Below are 14,925 nucleotides of genomic sequence, written 5' to 3'. Positions count from 1 at the left end.
TATTAAGCAGTGTAGCACTTCAGGCCTTCACTTCTGTTAAATATCCTTTCGGGCTCCCCTGCCAGCTCGGACCATAAATTATTTCTCCGGACCAGAGGGGAGACTTGGGAATAAAGACACAACTCACATGGCTTTATCGGAAGGGAAGGGAGATTCTCAGTGATCCCTTGTTAAATCCTGAGTTAACATCCTGAAAATCACCCCAAATTTATTCTTCAAGTAGCTTTTATACCAAAAAGTAAACTGAGGGGGAAATTCACTAGCATTCTGTTTCCTAGGTAACCAGGTGGATGTCTCTGGTCACGTCCACACCTTTGTCCATACCTCTCTATGCCCATTTTGTCACGGCTTCCTATCTTCCTGCTCTGTATGCCAGCTCTGCCACAAAGGCCAAATTAACATCTCTATCCCAGGCGTCCTCCAAATTACAAAAAGAAGGATCAGAACAACATTAGCATATCCTGATCTTTGTTTAGGATGGAGACATCCTGTCTGGAAGTCATGTGACCACCTTCTGTGCGGCCAGGTATGAGCTGGCCTGTTAAGTTTGGCCTCCATACAATGTAGGGCCTGTATAATATTGTCCCACCGTATCCGGTTGTGACTATGTAGTACGATTACTTGATTTTTTGCCCTTGGGTAGCTTATCCCATAAGACAAGTTAAGAGATAACTTGAATGCACTGAGAGAAATGGTGATCTGCTATGATTGGAGGTAAAAGGTGTGACAGTGGCTCAGAGAAGAAAGGACACTTCTGTTCTATAGAGGGGGGCACATAGCCAGGCTGGATCTTACGGGCTTTGTGATGGCTCTAGACTGGCTACGAGAAGTGCACTGTCTCTTCATGCCATTCTTCTTGGCAAGATGGGGGACGTGTAGGGTGGGGATGGGGACTGAAGGAAGATGCTAGTATTAATTTCAATTATTTTATGCATGTATTCAGTAAATGTTCAAGATGCATCAGATGCTGCTGCACTAAGGGAATAAAATAGGGATGTCAGCTTGGCCAGGTTTGTTCAATGCCCAATGAGAAAATCCAAACCTTATCAGCAGGCAGACTAAAAACACTACAAGGCCTTTCGAGTGGGGTCACAGGGTCAGTGCTGCCTTCCGTGGCTCTGTGAAGATGTACCAGCAGGCAACTGAGCTTAAAGAGAAAGGTTGAGGGGCAGAAGGCACATGGCCGTTCCCAGAAGCACTGGTCACACAATGAGCGGGAACTAGTCTATCTATTTAGGACTGTGAGAGCTGATCTCAGTGACCACCCAGATGGAAGAGGAAAGCAGATCCCAATAAAACAGACGTAATGTAGTCAGTACAGGAGAGGCCACTCCCCAGAATGCCATATTATGAGTGTGGCTTTGAGAGGATTTTGTAGAGTATAATGCAGTGACATTTTATTTGATTTTAATAAATAAAACTTGCCTGAAGATCAGAGAGTAAAAGAGCCCCACTGGTCAGCCTTACAGACCAGGCAGTGGTGGCATACGCCTTTAATCCCAGTAACCACACTAGTTGCCATAGAAACCTGGTGGTAGTGGTACACACCTTTAATCCCAGCACTAGAGTGGAATATAAAACAGGAGGAGACAGCTCTCAGTCTCATTCTGAGATCCCTGGAGGCAGGTCGCCATTTCAAACTGAGGTAGAGGTTAGAGCCAGTGGCTGGCTGCTTTGCTTTTCTGATCTTCAGGTTAAACCTCAATATCTGTCTCTGGTTTTCTAATTTTCCTGGTACAGTATAAATGAATTCTATTTTTTGATTGGTTAGTTTTTTATGCCACACTGTATCCTGTTGGAAAAGGCCAGACGATGGGGAAATGTTGACACTAGAACCCAAAAGTCAGGTTTGAAACATAAATAATACTTATCATTATTCATAGTTGAGGCTCAATGGTAAGTAGAATTTCTATGTATGTTAGAATTTTTTATAATAACTGACTTTAATTGGGATAAAAATATAGGTCATTAAAAACTAAAATTGACTAGAAATCAATTGTTTTAGATCAGAGACATGTGAGACAGAAATATTCCTCATCGACATTTTACATTAACTTTTATTTTATTTAGTATACTTTACTTAGAATATAATTATATTATGACCTCCCTTCCTTCTTCTCCCTCCAACCTCTCCCATTCCCTTCACTGCAGTCTCCCTCTCACATTTACGGCCTATTTTTCTTTAACTGTTATTGTTACATATACATATAGATCCAATATATAAATACAACCTGGTGAGTCAATTTTTGTTCTTTGTATATGTTTGGGGACTGCTCACTTTATGTTGGATAACCAAGTAGGGGGCTCCTCCTAGAAAGAGGCTGATTTTGCCTCTCTCCACAATTACTAGTCACCTCTAATGATTAGTTGCTCTCGGGGTGCGGGACTCCGAGATTTCTCCCCTTCTGCATTAGGGTGTTGTCTATTGATAGTCTTTGCTCGGGTCTTATTTAGGAAGCCGTTCCTAGATGACACAGGTTCACAGCAGACTCCCTGGCCCTCTGTGACCGAATGTCTGATAGACACAACTCGAGGAAAGATTGGCTTTGACTCACTGTGTCAGACAGGGTTGTTGACCCCTCATGTGACAGAGGAGCTTCTTCACAGCAGACAGAAAACAGAGAGGGACAGGAAAGGGACAACCCTCACCGACTTACTTCCTCTAGTTAGGCCCACCTAAGTCTTCAGGAAGCCCCAAAAGAGTGCCACCAGCTAGTGGATGTGTTCAAACACGAGCCTGTGGAGGACACAGGCTAGTCAAGGCCATTTCCTGAGTAAAGAACAAAGACCCTGTTAAAGAGCCTTGTTAAAGGCATAGCAGAAGCAGAAGGGACAGTGTCAGGGAGTGAGGAGCTCGGTGTGATCATAAGGTCCCAAGACAGATACAACTGGTGCCGTGGCTTGAGCAGAGAAAGCTGAGAAAGGGAATGAAGATAGCTGAAATTGACCACCGGGCAGATGGAAAGTTCTCTTGGGCTTCTATAATCTTTTAAGGGGGGACAAAAGCTGAGGAGATGAGGGGGGCAGCCATAGCCTTGGCAAAGCATTGAGTGCTTGTTTCTCAAACAACCATGCAAGAATTTCCAAATAGAGAAGACGGCACTTGTGGAAGCTTACCAGGGATAGAGGTGAGAGCCAGGGCAATGGCAGGAGACAATGTAGGGGGGAAAACTCTGAGCCGAGGACAGCAACCAGAGAGGAAATTGAGAGCCAGCAAGGGGTGTCATGGCGAGTAGCATAGACTAAAGAAAACAGGGCAAAGGCGAAGGTATGTGTGATCCACTCTCGTGCTCCATAAGAGAGGGAGAGTCCTCCTGAGGAAAGTGTCTAGAATTGAGTGGCTCAGAGTAGAGCAGACAGGCAGAGTAAAGCTGGTTCTGAGGAGCAAGCCTGAAGCAGGAGATCAGGGCAGAAGGACTGTGGATGACAGCCTGGCCTCGTGAATGCGGAGCCTCCCGTCCGCTGTCTAGTGTAACAAAGGTGTTTGTTGGTGTCCAGCATGAATGAGGACTGGGACTCAGGGCTTCAGGTTCTCTGAAGGCGATGCCTTCCTGTTTTCCTGGGGACCAGCTTGCTGAGGTGGGTGACAGCAACAGGAGCCAGTGAGGATGGGGCAGGCTGCTTGGCTCCCAGGGCTAGCCTGGCCGGGGTGGCCACTCCACAGCTGGGATTCTTGTGAAGGCTGCTCCTAGCCTCTTACTTCATTTTCAGTAAATCTCATGCCCAGGGCAGGGTTCAGTCTGCGCAGGTTATCCCAGGCCCAGCCATTCCTCACTAACTGCACCCAGCCTGTTCCCTGTGCAAGGTGTGCAGGGTGAGTGGGAAAAACAGGCCTTCTCCTGCTCCACATCCAGTCAGGGGCTTCCCCACTGTCCAAATATTCCTCCCCAGAGCACAACTTTGCAAAAAAAATACCCTTCAATATAGTAGACGTGATTTTTATCTCATTTTGAAACGGCACTGCTCACTAGTCGTGTTTAGAAACAATGTTTCCCTAAAGCATTAGATGGAAGATAGACTTGCAGTGAAATGTGTTTGCTAATGCCCGTGCTTCTAACTGCAGATTTGACTCCTCGGACTTAGCTCATGCTTATCCTGTTTACATCGGTTACCCTTTCAGCCTCTAGCAGCTTCTGACATCACTTTTAAACTACCTGAATTCATTTATTAGCTTCCAACTTACTTAATACTTTCAATTCTGAAAAAGTAAAATTATAAGGCAGGAATGCCTAAGGGGTTTTGAAATCCCAGAAGCTGCAGGCTTTGGCTGGCTCTCCCAGCTCCTCTGTGAGGGACTCTGAAGCCTCTCTTGAGCCACGCTAACTTTCATAAAGGATGGCCAGCTCTCAGGGTCTGGCGGTGATATCAGAAGAATCTCACATTCTTTGCTTAGAGAGGAAAGCAGTCCGACTTCAACCTTCTGGCTCTTGCTCTTCTCCAGCATGGAGGTTCTGGAATTATTCCAACAGGCCTGCTGCACTTAATAAGTAAATTCAGAAATTCTGGGCAGACATCCAAAATTCAAGGTTTTGCTTAACTTCCCTTTATTTGTTGACTTGTTTCAACTTCTAAAAAAAATGTGGCTGGGAATTTGAGGTGATATACCCCAGTGTATTGTATTTACAGCAATAAAATGTGTAACTGTTAATATTTGATATGAGGCGATATAATGCTGATTCTTTGATAATACAGCTATGAGAAATGCAGAGGGCTCTGGTTACTCTAGTTGATGTACCAAGCAGTGCCACAGTGGCGAATGGGATGCTGTCTTTATTGGTAGATGATTTTTTTCAAGTACAGTCTCCAGCTCACAGAATTATTCATCGAAGAAAGACTTTCTTTAAATGGTTTTGATGCCTCAAAAAGCTGGCAGTGTGTTCCCGGGCATCGCAGGCTGGCCTTGGCAAGCTTTCAGCTTCCTTTCGAAACTTTCGAGTCCCTGTGACAGTGCTGGTGGTTTGGTGGTTAGTGGATCCAGCCTCCGTCAGTGTGCTGGTTATTGCCAGTTTGATTTTGAAACTTTGAGAAAGAAACCATTTCTTAGGGGCTAGAAAAATGGCTCAGGAGGTAAGAACACTTGTTTTTGCAGAGGACCCAGGCTAGGCTCCCAGCACCCATATACTGGTTCACAACCGTTGGAAACTCCAGTTCTGGGGATCTGATGCCTTCTTTTGACCCCTATGGGCACCAACCATGTCTATGGTACACACACGTACATGCAGGCAATGGCACTCACACATGTAAAATAAATAAACGTTTTTTGAAAAACGGAAAATGATCTCTTAAATAGCTCTCACTGTTAAAGTCAGATATTTAAGTCACCGCTGCTGTTTGACAAGCCTGGAGGATATACGTGGCGGCTTTCAGAGATTTGTTATCCTACAAAAGCAGATGTAACGAAGTAAAGTCAAAAACCTCTATAGCGTCATGATGGAGGTTGATTTGTAACTAATTCACATCTTTGTTTGTGAGAACAAGGTTAATGTGGAGGCAGTGGTACACCTGGGATCCAGGGCTCTCAAAAACTCTCTGCAGCCTCCCTAAAGTGCTAATCACCCAAGAAATCACCGTTAATTCCAGTTACAAAAAAATTAGTAAATAGGTTTAATCAAGAAGTAAAAAGGTAAGAGCCGTTTGAAAATGACGGTGCTAATGTCACAAGGTGGATTTTCATGAGGTCTCCATTGCCTAACACTGTGGTACTAGGTGACTGCACCCTTTGTAGGTTTAAAGCCACATACTGAAAACAAGTTGGAAGCTCATTGTCAGAGGCATCTCTAGCTGCAAGGATTCAGGTGGCATGGAGGTGGGCTTGGGAGCACATGGGCACGCAGTGTCGTGACTCCCAAAGCATTCGCTGTCAGGTAGGGTCTGGCTAGGGAAGCCCTGGGCTCTATGCATATTAGACAAGTGCTCTGTACTCTGCCGTGAGCTACATCCACAACAGAACCCTCTTTGGAAATGAACTTTCTGTCTCCGTGTAAAAACCTAGTTGCTAAAGAAAACAAATGGAGGAAATATGATTCTTCATTTTTCATTTCATCAAAGTGAAAAGTGAGCACTAGTTCTCATTAGAGCACGGAACAGTGTTGCTGATAGCCCTGCACACACCAAACCAACGCGCACTTCCGTGATGATGTAGAGCACGGAACAGTGTTGCTGTTAACCCTGCACACACCAAACCAAAGCACACTTCTGTGATGATATCTCCACGGTCAGGGGGTCCTGGGCAGTCATAGAAACTGTTAGTCCAGCATTGTCCATGTGGTACGTGGCCAGCTCCATGGTGTCTGCAATTGAACTTGAATATGATAATGCTGCCCCAGCTTAGAGTGTCCCACGAAACTGAAATACATTTCCCTGCCTCTGGGGCATTGATGAACTGGGATTTAGAAGACACTCAAAAGACAGGCCACACAACCACCATATGGGGCATGGTATTTAGAAGGTAGACGTTGAAAATGGGTTTGAACAGCCACTTATTTATTTTACACTCCATAGTAATGAATTGACTTACATCCCAATTTCCTTGTCTACAAAGTAAGAATAACAGAGAGCTATGCAATAATATTGGTGTCAGGACAAAATGAGTTAATGTACTCAAAGTAATAACCCATATCTAATAAGCAAGTTATCATTCTTTTGTGTGTATGAGAACAAATGTTTGCCGAGGATGTCACTGCCATATGTATTCATAATTACAATTAATTATGACTTAGTCCAGCCTCATAATCGATATGTGAGCTTAAAATATTAGAGGTTATGGAACTGCAGAGATGCCAAAGCTGTGTTTTTCGCGTGTTGTGAAACGTATGTTTGTGTTCCTTAACACAGTTCCAAAAGATGGCCTCAGAGCCCAAGCTGCATTTGAAGAGATGAGGACAAACTACATCAAGGAGCTGAGGAAGATGGTCACCAAGTGTCCCAACAGTTCTGGGCAGAGTTGGCAGAGATTCTACCAACTAACCAAGCTTCTAGACTCCATGCACGATGTAAGTAGAGCCCTTGATCTCCCCAAAGTCAATGTTCAGTAACCCCCTTCCCCCCACACACAACTTGACCCCCAAAAGCCAGATAGCTGGATTCCCATGGCTGCTGGAAGAACCAGACTGAAGTGTCTGGAAGGAGATTGCAACAGTTAAAATCCAGCTAAGGTGATGATTCTTTTTCTAACCCTTGGGAAGGGCCTGTGTACAGAGGGTACGGCTGGCTCTGTGCCCTGGACCGGGGAAGGTCCTCAGATTTGCTGCAGGTGCCAGATAGAGTTTCACATTTTTGTTTGCCGTTTAGGAAATGTTTGGTTCGTAAAAATGTTTGCTTTAACATTGCATAAACAGTGTCCATCTTCCACAACTGTTAATCTAACAATCCAATCTTTCAAAAACATTATTAGTGGTCCAGGGCCAGCTTGGATCATCTCAATCGTTGCCAAACTCTGAATCCTATATTCATTATTCTTTATAGGAGGCATCGCTCTTGCTCTGGGTAAATACAGAAAGCAGGTTCTGAGTTTGTTTCTGCTTTCATCCATCAGGGGTATAGCTGCCTCGTTGGCTGGCAGCTTTCACAACACACCAATCAGATAACTCTCCCTCTTTCTTCTTTGACTTTGCAAGCGGTTTTTCCACCTCTTGTGCCAAGAACGTTGTATGTAGTTGTGCTCCGTGGGTTCCTCATATTCGAGGAGTTTCCACACCTTCTTTTGGAGAGTTCATTCTTAAGGTTTGGCTTGTAGGGTTTGAATGATAAATGAGTTCTTCTCTGAGAAGGAAAACGTTAACAGATTCAGTGGCCGAGATCATAGTACTATTCCTGTTGCAGCCGAAGTCAGTTTATACCATTGCAGCGTTCTTTCCTCTGCTGATGGCCAAGCAGGAGGTTGCTTTCTCGTGCTTTGCGTGGATGTCTCGGATGAGACAGAGCAAGTTTCTCTTCAGGTGAGCTCAGAGAGGACTGGGTTTGGCATTAGAGTGCATTTGTTGGAAACATCTTGGAAGTGAGATGATGGCTGGCAAGGCTCATGACTCACCCTGAAGGAAACAGGAGAGGGTGTAGCTCGTCTTCCCTGTGGGCAATGTTATCACAGCCTGTCACCTGCGTGAGGTCATCAGATGTTCCTTCCCCACCAACCTCACTGACGCCCCTTCTCGGCAGCGGTAAAAGTGGGAACTTAAGGTTCTTCCTCAGTGAATTCTGTTCTTTGTACAAACGCAACAAGTACTATCAAATTTAGTATGAGGGCCTGGAGAGAGAGTGCTTTCTGAGCAAGCACAAAGACCTGAGTTCATATCTCTAGTGCCCAACTAAAAGCCTAGCATGACTGCACCAATAGACAGCAAGTTTGTCAGAGCTTGCTGACTGCCAGCCCCGCTCCAGGTCTGTGAGAGACCCTGCTTTAAGGGAGTAAGCCAGAGAGTTACAGAACAGGGAATCCAACATTCCTCCTCTAGCCTCCACTGTGCTTGGGGAGTAGCTGTGTCATTGGGCTGATTTTCTGTGAAATTCCTCATTATAAATTAGTGTCTTGGGTTTTATTATTTAGATATAGTTGGAGTACAATAAGTTGAACAAATTAAAAATATGTAGTTTAAGTTTTCAATAGTCATGCTCCCATGACATTACCACAGCAGCCAAGCTAGTGTCCGTATCCAACTCTAGAAGTTTTCCCTTCCCTCTGAGGTGGTCCTCCTGCTATCATTGCTTTCCCCTATAGCTTCCTGCTGGTGGACATCTGTCTGAATTGTACAGTGCTGTGTAGGAGTGTGTCATGTAGAAACATTTGTGTGAGTCTCCTTCAGTAGACGTGACCGTGCTGAGGCTCACCCACGCCATTTCACTTGCTCAGAAGCTGCGGATGCTGTTTTCTGGGACTCAGTGAGCTCCACCACTGAGGGACTATTCCACAATTCATTTGTGTAGTCCCTGTGATGGACATTCGGCATGTTTCTAGTAATTTTTCTAAGTCCTGAATAATTCTGCACCAGTCTTTGTGAAAAGACAGACATGTCTCTTTTCTTGGGGGAATACCAGGTGGTGGAATTCCTGGTGAACATTACACATAAATTTTTGTTTCTTACAAAAAGTGCCAGAATGTCTTCCAAATGGTTACGATTTTACATTCTCATGAGATGTACCTGAGAGTGTTGAGTGTCCCTCACCCTAGCTGATGACACTTGGCAGAGCTATCTGTTTTTAGTTTGGGTGTTCTGTTTGTTGCATGTTGACCATCATTGTGGTTTTTAATTTGCATTTTCTTTTTTTCTCAATGATATATCATACATATTTACATATACATAATATGTATAATATGATATATGGATATATATATATATATAGTTTGTTTCTTTGTTTTTATTGACTACTCCCCTTCTTCCTCCCCTCTCCCCTTCTAACCCACCCCCACGCTCCCAATTTACTCAGGAAATCTTGTCTTCTCCTTCTTAGTTGGATTCATGTATGTCTCTCTTAGGGTCCTCTTTGTTATCTAGGTTCTCAGGGGTTGTAAACTATAGGCTAGTTGTCCTTAGCTTTATGTCTAATATCCACTTATGAGTGAATACATACCATGTTTGTCTTTCTGGATCTGAGTTACTTCACTAGTATGTTTTTTTTCTAGTTCCATCCATTTACCTGCAAATTTCAAGATGTTATACTGCTGAGTAGTACTCCATTGTGTAAATGTACCACATTTTCCTTATCCATTCTTCACTTGAGGAATATCTAGGTTGTTTCCAGGTTCTGGCTGTTGTGAATAGTGCTGCTCTGAACATAGCTGAGCATATGCCTCTGTGGTTTGATTAAGTATCCTTTTGGTATATGACCAAAAGTGGTATTGTTGGGTCTTAAGATACATTATTTCCTAATTTTCTGAGAAATTGCCATTTATTTCCTAAGTGGCTGTATAAGTTTGCACTCCCACCAGCAATGGAGGAGTGTTCTCCTTATTCCACACCCTCTCCAGAATAAGCTGTCATCAGTGTTCTTGATCTTGGCCATTCTGACAGGTGTAAGATGATATCTTGGAGTTGTTTTGATTTGCATTTCTCTGATGACTAAGGAAGCTGAACATTTCCTTAAGTCAGTCATTTTAGATTCCTCTGTTTAGATCTGTACCCCATTTTCCTTATTGGATTATTTGTTCTTCTGATGTCTAGTTTCCTGATTTCTTCGTATATTTTAGAGATCAGTCCTCTGTCAGATGGAGGGTTGGTGAAGATCTTTTCCCATTCAGGAGGCTGCTATTTTGTCTTATTGACAGTATCCTTTGGTTTACAGAGGCTTCTAAGTTTTAGGAGGTCCCTTTTATTAATTGTTGCAAGTACTGAGAGTTTGACATCCTCTTTCCCGATTTGTATCCCCTTGACCTCCTTTTGTTGGATCATTGCTCTAGCTAAGACCTCAAAAACTATGTTGAATAGATATGGAGAGAGTGGTCAACCTTGTCTTGTTCCTGATTTTAGTAGGATCACTTTGAGTTTTTATTTAGTTTGATGTTGGCTGTTGACTTGCTGTATACTGTCTTTTTTATGTTTAGGCATGTTCCTTGTATCCCTGCTCTCTCCAAGACCTTTATCATGAGGGGGTGCGGTATTTGTCTAAGGCTTTTTCAGATCTAATGAGATCATCATGTCGTGTTTTTATTTCAGTTTGTTTATACAGTGTATTACATTGACATATTTTCATATGTTGAACCATCCCTACATTTCTGGGATGAAGCCTACTTGGTCATGGTGGATGATTTTTCTGATGTGTTCTTGGATTCGGTTTGCCAGTATTTTTTGCACCAATGTTCATGAGGACGTTTGGTCTGTAATTCTCTTTCTTAGTTGTGTCTTTGTGTGGTTTGGATATTAAGGCAACTGTAGCCTCATAAAAAGAGTTTGGCAGTGTTCCCTCTGCTTTTATTGTGTAGAACAACTTGAGGAATATTGGTATTAGTTCTTCTTTGAAATTCTGGTATAAGTTTACACTGAAACTATCTGGCCCTGAGCTTTTTTGTTGGGAGATTTTTGGTGACTGCTTCTATCTTCTTAGCAATTATAGGTCTATTTAATTTGCTTCTTTGGTCTTGATTTAATTTTGGTATGTGTTACTTATCTAGAAAATTGTCCATTTCCTTTAAGTTTTCCAATTTTGTGGAGTACAGGTTTTTGAAGTATGACCTGCTGATTCTCTGGATTTCCTCTGTCCTTTGTTACATCCCCCTTTTCATTTCTGATTTCATCAATTGGGATATTCTCTCTGTGCCTTTGGTTAGTTCAGATAAAGGTTTGTCTATTTTGTTGATTTCCTCAAAGAACCAACTCTTTGTCTCATTGATTTTTTTTTTTTGTGCTGTTTCTATTTGGTTGATTTCAGCTCTCAATTTGATTATTTCCTGTCATCTAGTCCTCCTGGGTGAGTTTGCTTCGTTTTGTTCTAGAGCTTTCAGGTGTTCTGTTAACTCGCTAGTGTGGAATATTTCCAGCTTCTTTAAGTATGAATTTACTGCTATGAACTTTTCTCTTAGCACTGCTTTCATTGTGCCCCATAAGTTTGGGTATGTTGTGTGGTCATTTTCCTTGCATTTTAGGAAATCTTTAATTTCTTTCTTTATTTCTTCCTGACCCGGTGGTAATCATGTGAGCATTGTTCAGTTTCTATGAATTTGTGGACTTTCTGCAATTAGTGTTGTTGTTGAATTCTAACTTTAAGCCATGATGATCCATTAAGACAAAGGGCATTATTTCAATTTTCTTTGTTTCTGTTGAGGTTTGCTTTGCTATTGAGTATGTGTTTGATTTTAGAGAGGGTGCCGAGAGGAAGGTATATTCATTTGTGTTTGGGTGAAATGTTCTATAGATGTCTGTTAAGCCCATTTGAATCATAGCATCTGTTAGTTGCTTTATTTTTCTGTTAGGCAGACCTATCCAATGGTCAGTGGGTTGTTGAAGTCTCCCACTAGTAGTGTGTGGTGCTTAAAGTGTGATTTAAGCTTTAGTAATGTTTCTTTTACAAACAAGGGTGCCCTTGTATTTGGGGCATAGATGTTGAAAATTGAGACTTTATCTTGATGGATTTTTACTGGATATAAAATGACCTTCTCCATCTCTTTTAGCTAATTTTAGTTTGAAATCTATTTTGTTAGGTGTTAGAATAGCTACACCAGCTTGTTTCTTAGGTCCACTTGATTGGAAAATCTTTTTCCAACCCTTTACTCTGAGGGAATCTGTCTTAGTAGTTGAGGTGTGTTTCTTGTATGCAGCAGGATGGATTCTGTTTTCATATCCAATTTATCAACCTTATTAGCCTGGGTCTTTTTATAAGCAGTAGAGTTCATTGATATTAAGGGGTATTAATGATCATGATGAATAGTTCCTGTTAGTTTTGTTTTTGTTGGTGGTGGTGGTATTGTGTGTGTGTTTCCCTTCTTTGGGATTTGCTGGTGCAGAATTATCTATTGTCCATTTTTGTGGCTGTAGCTAACTTCCTTAGGTTGTAATTTTCCTTCTAGTACTTTCTTAGGGCTGGATTTGTGGATAGGTATTAATTAAATCTGGTTTGTCACAGTATATCTTGTTTTCTCCATCTATGTTGATTGAACGCTTTGCTGGATATAGTAGTCTGAACTGGCAGTCATGGTCTCTCAGTGACTGCATGATGCCTAGCAGGACCTTCTGGCTTTCGTTGTTTCCATTGAGAAGTAGGGTGTAATTCTGATAGGTCTGTCTTTATATGTAACTTGGTCTTTTTTCTTTGCAGCTCTTAATAGTTAATTAATAATAATTCTGTATGTTCAGTGTTTTGATTATTATGTGGGGAGGGAACTTTTTAAATTTTGATCCAGTCTATTTGGTATTCTGTAAGCTTCTTGTATCTTCATAGGCATATCATTTTTTAAGTTGGGAAAGTTTTCTTCTGTAATTTTATTGAATATATTTTCTGTGTCTTTGCCCCAGAGTTCTCCTTCTTCAATTCCTGATATTCTTAGGTTCCATCTTTTCATGGTGTCCCAGATTTCCTGAATATTTTCTGTTAAGAATTTGTAGGATTTAACATTTTCTTGGATCAATAGATCTGTTTCCTCTATCGTATCTTCAACTCCTGATATTCTGTCTTCCATCTCTTATATTCTGTTGTTTATACTAGCATTTGTAGTTCCTGATTATTTACCCAGGTTTTCCATTTCCAGATTTCCCTCAATTTGTGTTTTTTTTTTATTTTTCAAGTCTTAAACAGTTTCTTTCACCTGTTTGTTGCTTTTTCTTGGTTTTCTTTAACAGATTTGTTGATTTCTTCCAGTTTTTTTGTTTGTCTTTCCAGTTTTTTCATTTCCTCTTTTTAAGTGCCTCAATCATCTTTATAAAGTAACTTTTAAGGTCATTTTCATCTGCTTCATCTGAATTGGGATATTCAGGTCTTGCTATTGTAGAACCACTAGTTTCTGGTGGTGCTGTGTCCCTCTTTATGTTGTTGAGTGTATTCTTACCCTCTTGTCTTCCCATCTCTCCCTCCAGTTGGAACAGGTGGGGCCTGTGTTTTTGCGGAGTCTCTTTTCCTCCAATCAGTGTTGTTGGGGACTGCGGCTCTGTTGAAAGCTCTTTCAGGTATAAGCAGGGCAGAGCCTTTGGTGACTGTTCCTTCGGGTGCCTATGGGCCCTAGGCTCAGATGGTTGCTCCTCTAGGCGTAGGCATGGCTACAGATCTGATTGTCACTCCTCCAGGTGCACGTGGAGCTGAAGCTGGGGCTCTGGTGATCAGATAATTTCTGGAAGCCATGGCTGTTGCCGTGACCTGCTGCAGCCAGCCACACTGCTGAGGCTCCTCCTGGCCTTAATTTGTATTTTCTTAATGGCTGGTAGGCTTCGACACTTATTTGTACACTCATTTGGTGAAGTATCTATTCCAATTTTGCCCTGTTTTTCTTTATTATTTTATTATTAGTCGTTATGTTTTATAAAACTTTTAAATAGAGTAGCTACACACATTCTTATCTGTTCTGTGGCTCTTCATTACATTCTCTGAAAAATGCCTTTTGAAGAGCCATATTATGTGAATATGTACTTGCTGCGAAGTGTGTGGAGGTCAAAGGACAACCCCAGTGCTGGTCCTCACCTGCTGCCTTGCTGGAGACGAAGGATCTTATTTTCCAGCATGGTGTGCCAGGTGAGCGGGCCCTGGAGCGGTCAGAGATTGCCCTGGCTCCACTTCTCTTCTCCCTGTAGGAACACTGGAATATCAGAGTTTTGCACTGTGTGCCCAGTTTTTCTGTAGCGTTGGACGTCCAGGCTTAGGTGGTTAGTGTTAGGATTAGGGTCACATTTGCACAACAAGCTCTTTTACACTCTAACTATCTTCCCCGCCTGTATGTTTTTAACCTTAGCAAGTATACCAGCTTCTGTTACTGTAACAGACACTTGCAATAGACTTTTAAAAAGAAATCCGTTATCTTGCGTCACTATTTCATGACCTTCCGTCCTTGACTGGTTGACTTGGTGCTTTGGGGCCAAGCAGCACATGGTGGCAGGTAGTATGTAGCAAAGCAAAACCACTCAATGTCAGGGAGCCAGGAAACAGAGAAGAGACTTCGGTCAGGCGATCCACTTGGAGTGCTCATGTGCACACTCACACACACGCAGACACACAGACACACACTCACACACAGACACACACTCACACCTCCAGGCAGCTGACCTCACACTAGGCCCTCACTCCGAAAGCTTCTGCACCTCTCACTGGCAGCAAGATCCTACCACACGTATGTCATGGGTGACATTTATAGCCGTGGAATTCGGGTATTATCGCTGGCTACCACACGTATGTCACGGGTGACATTTATAGCCGTGGAATTCGGGTATTATCGCTGGCTTTGCCAGTCATGTTTCCAGTGCTGTGTCTAGAAGTCTGGGGTTGGCCGAGACCACAGACCCTCCTCCTTTTCCTCCC

General features: G+C 42.6%; 1 protein-coding gene across 6 annotated transcripts in view; it reads left to right on the top strand.

Annotated features, from left to right (window-relative positions):
* The window catches only part of Nr3c2 (nuclear receptor subfamily 3 group C member 2), a 322,027-nt gene that overhangs the window by 280,362 nt on the left and 26,740 nt on the right, over positions 1-14,925 (top strand). For all 6 annotated transcript variants that reach the window (XM_075976497.1, XM_075976498.1, XM_075976499.1 and 3 more), the window contains one exon: positions 6,835-6,992. In XM_075976497.1, coding sequence (XP_075832612.1) covers positions 6,835-6,992 — 158 coding nt within the window. The remainder of the gene's footprint in view (positions 1-6,834; positions 6,993-14,925) is intronic.

The sequence above is a fragment of the Microtus pennsylvanicus genome, chromosome 6 (genome assembly GCF_037038515.1).
Source record: "Microtus pennsylvanicus isolate mMicPen1 chromosome 6, mMicPen1.hap1, whole genome shotgun sequence".
Lineage (NCBI taxonomy): Eukaryota > Metazoa > Chordata > Mammalia > Rodentia > Cricetidae > Microtus > Microtus pennsylvanicus.
This window is presented reverse-complemented; position numbering and strand designations above follow the sequence as displayed.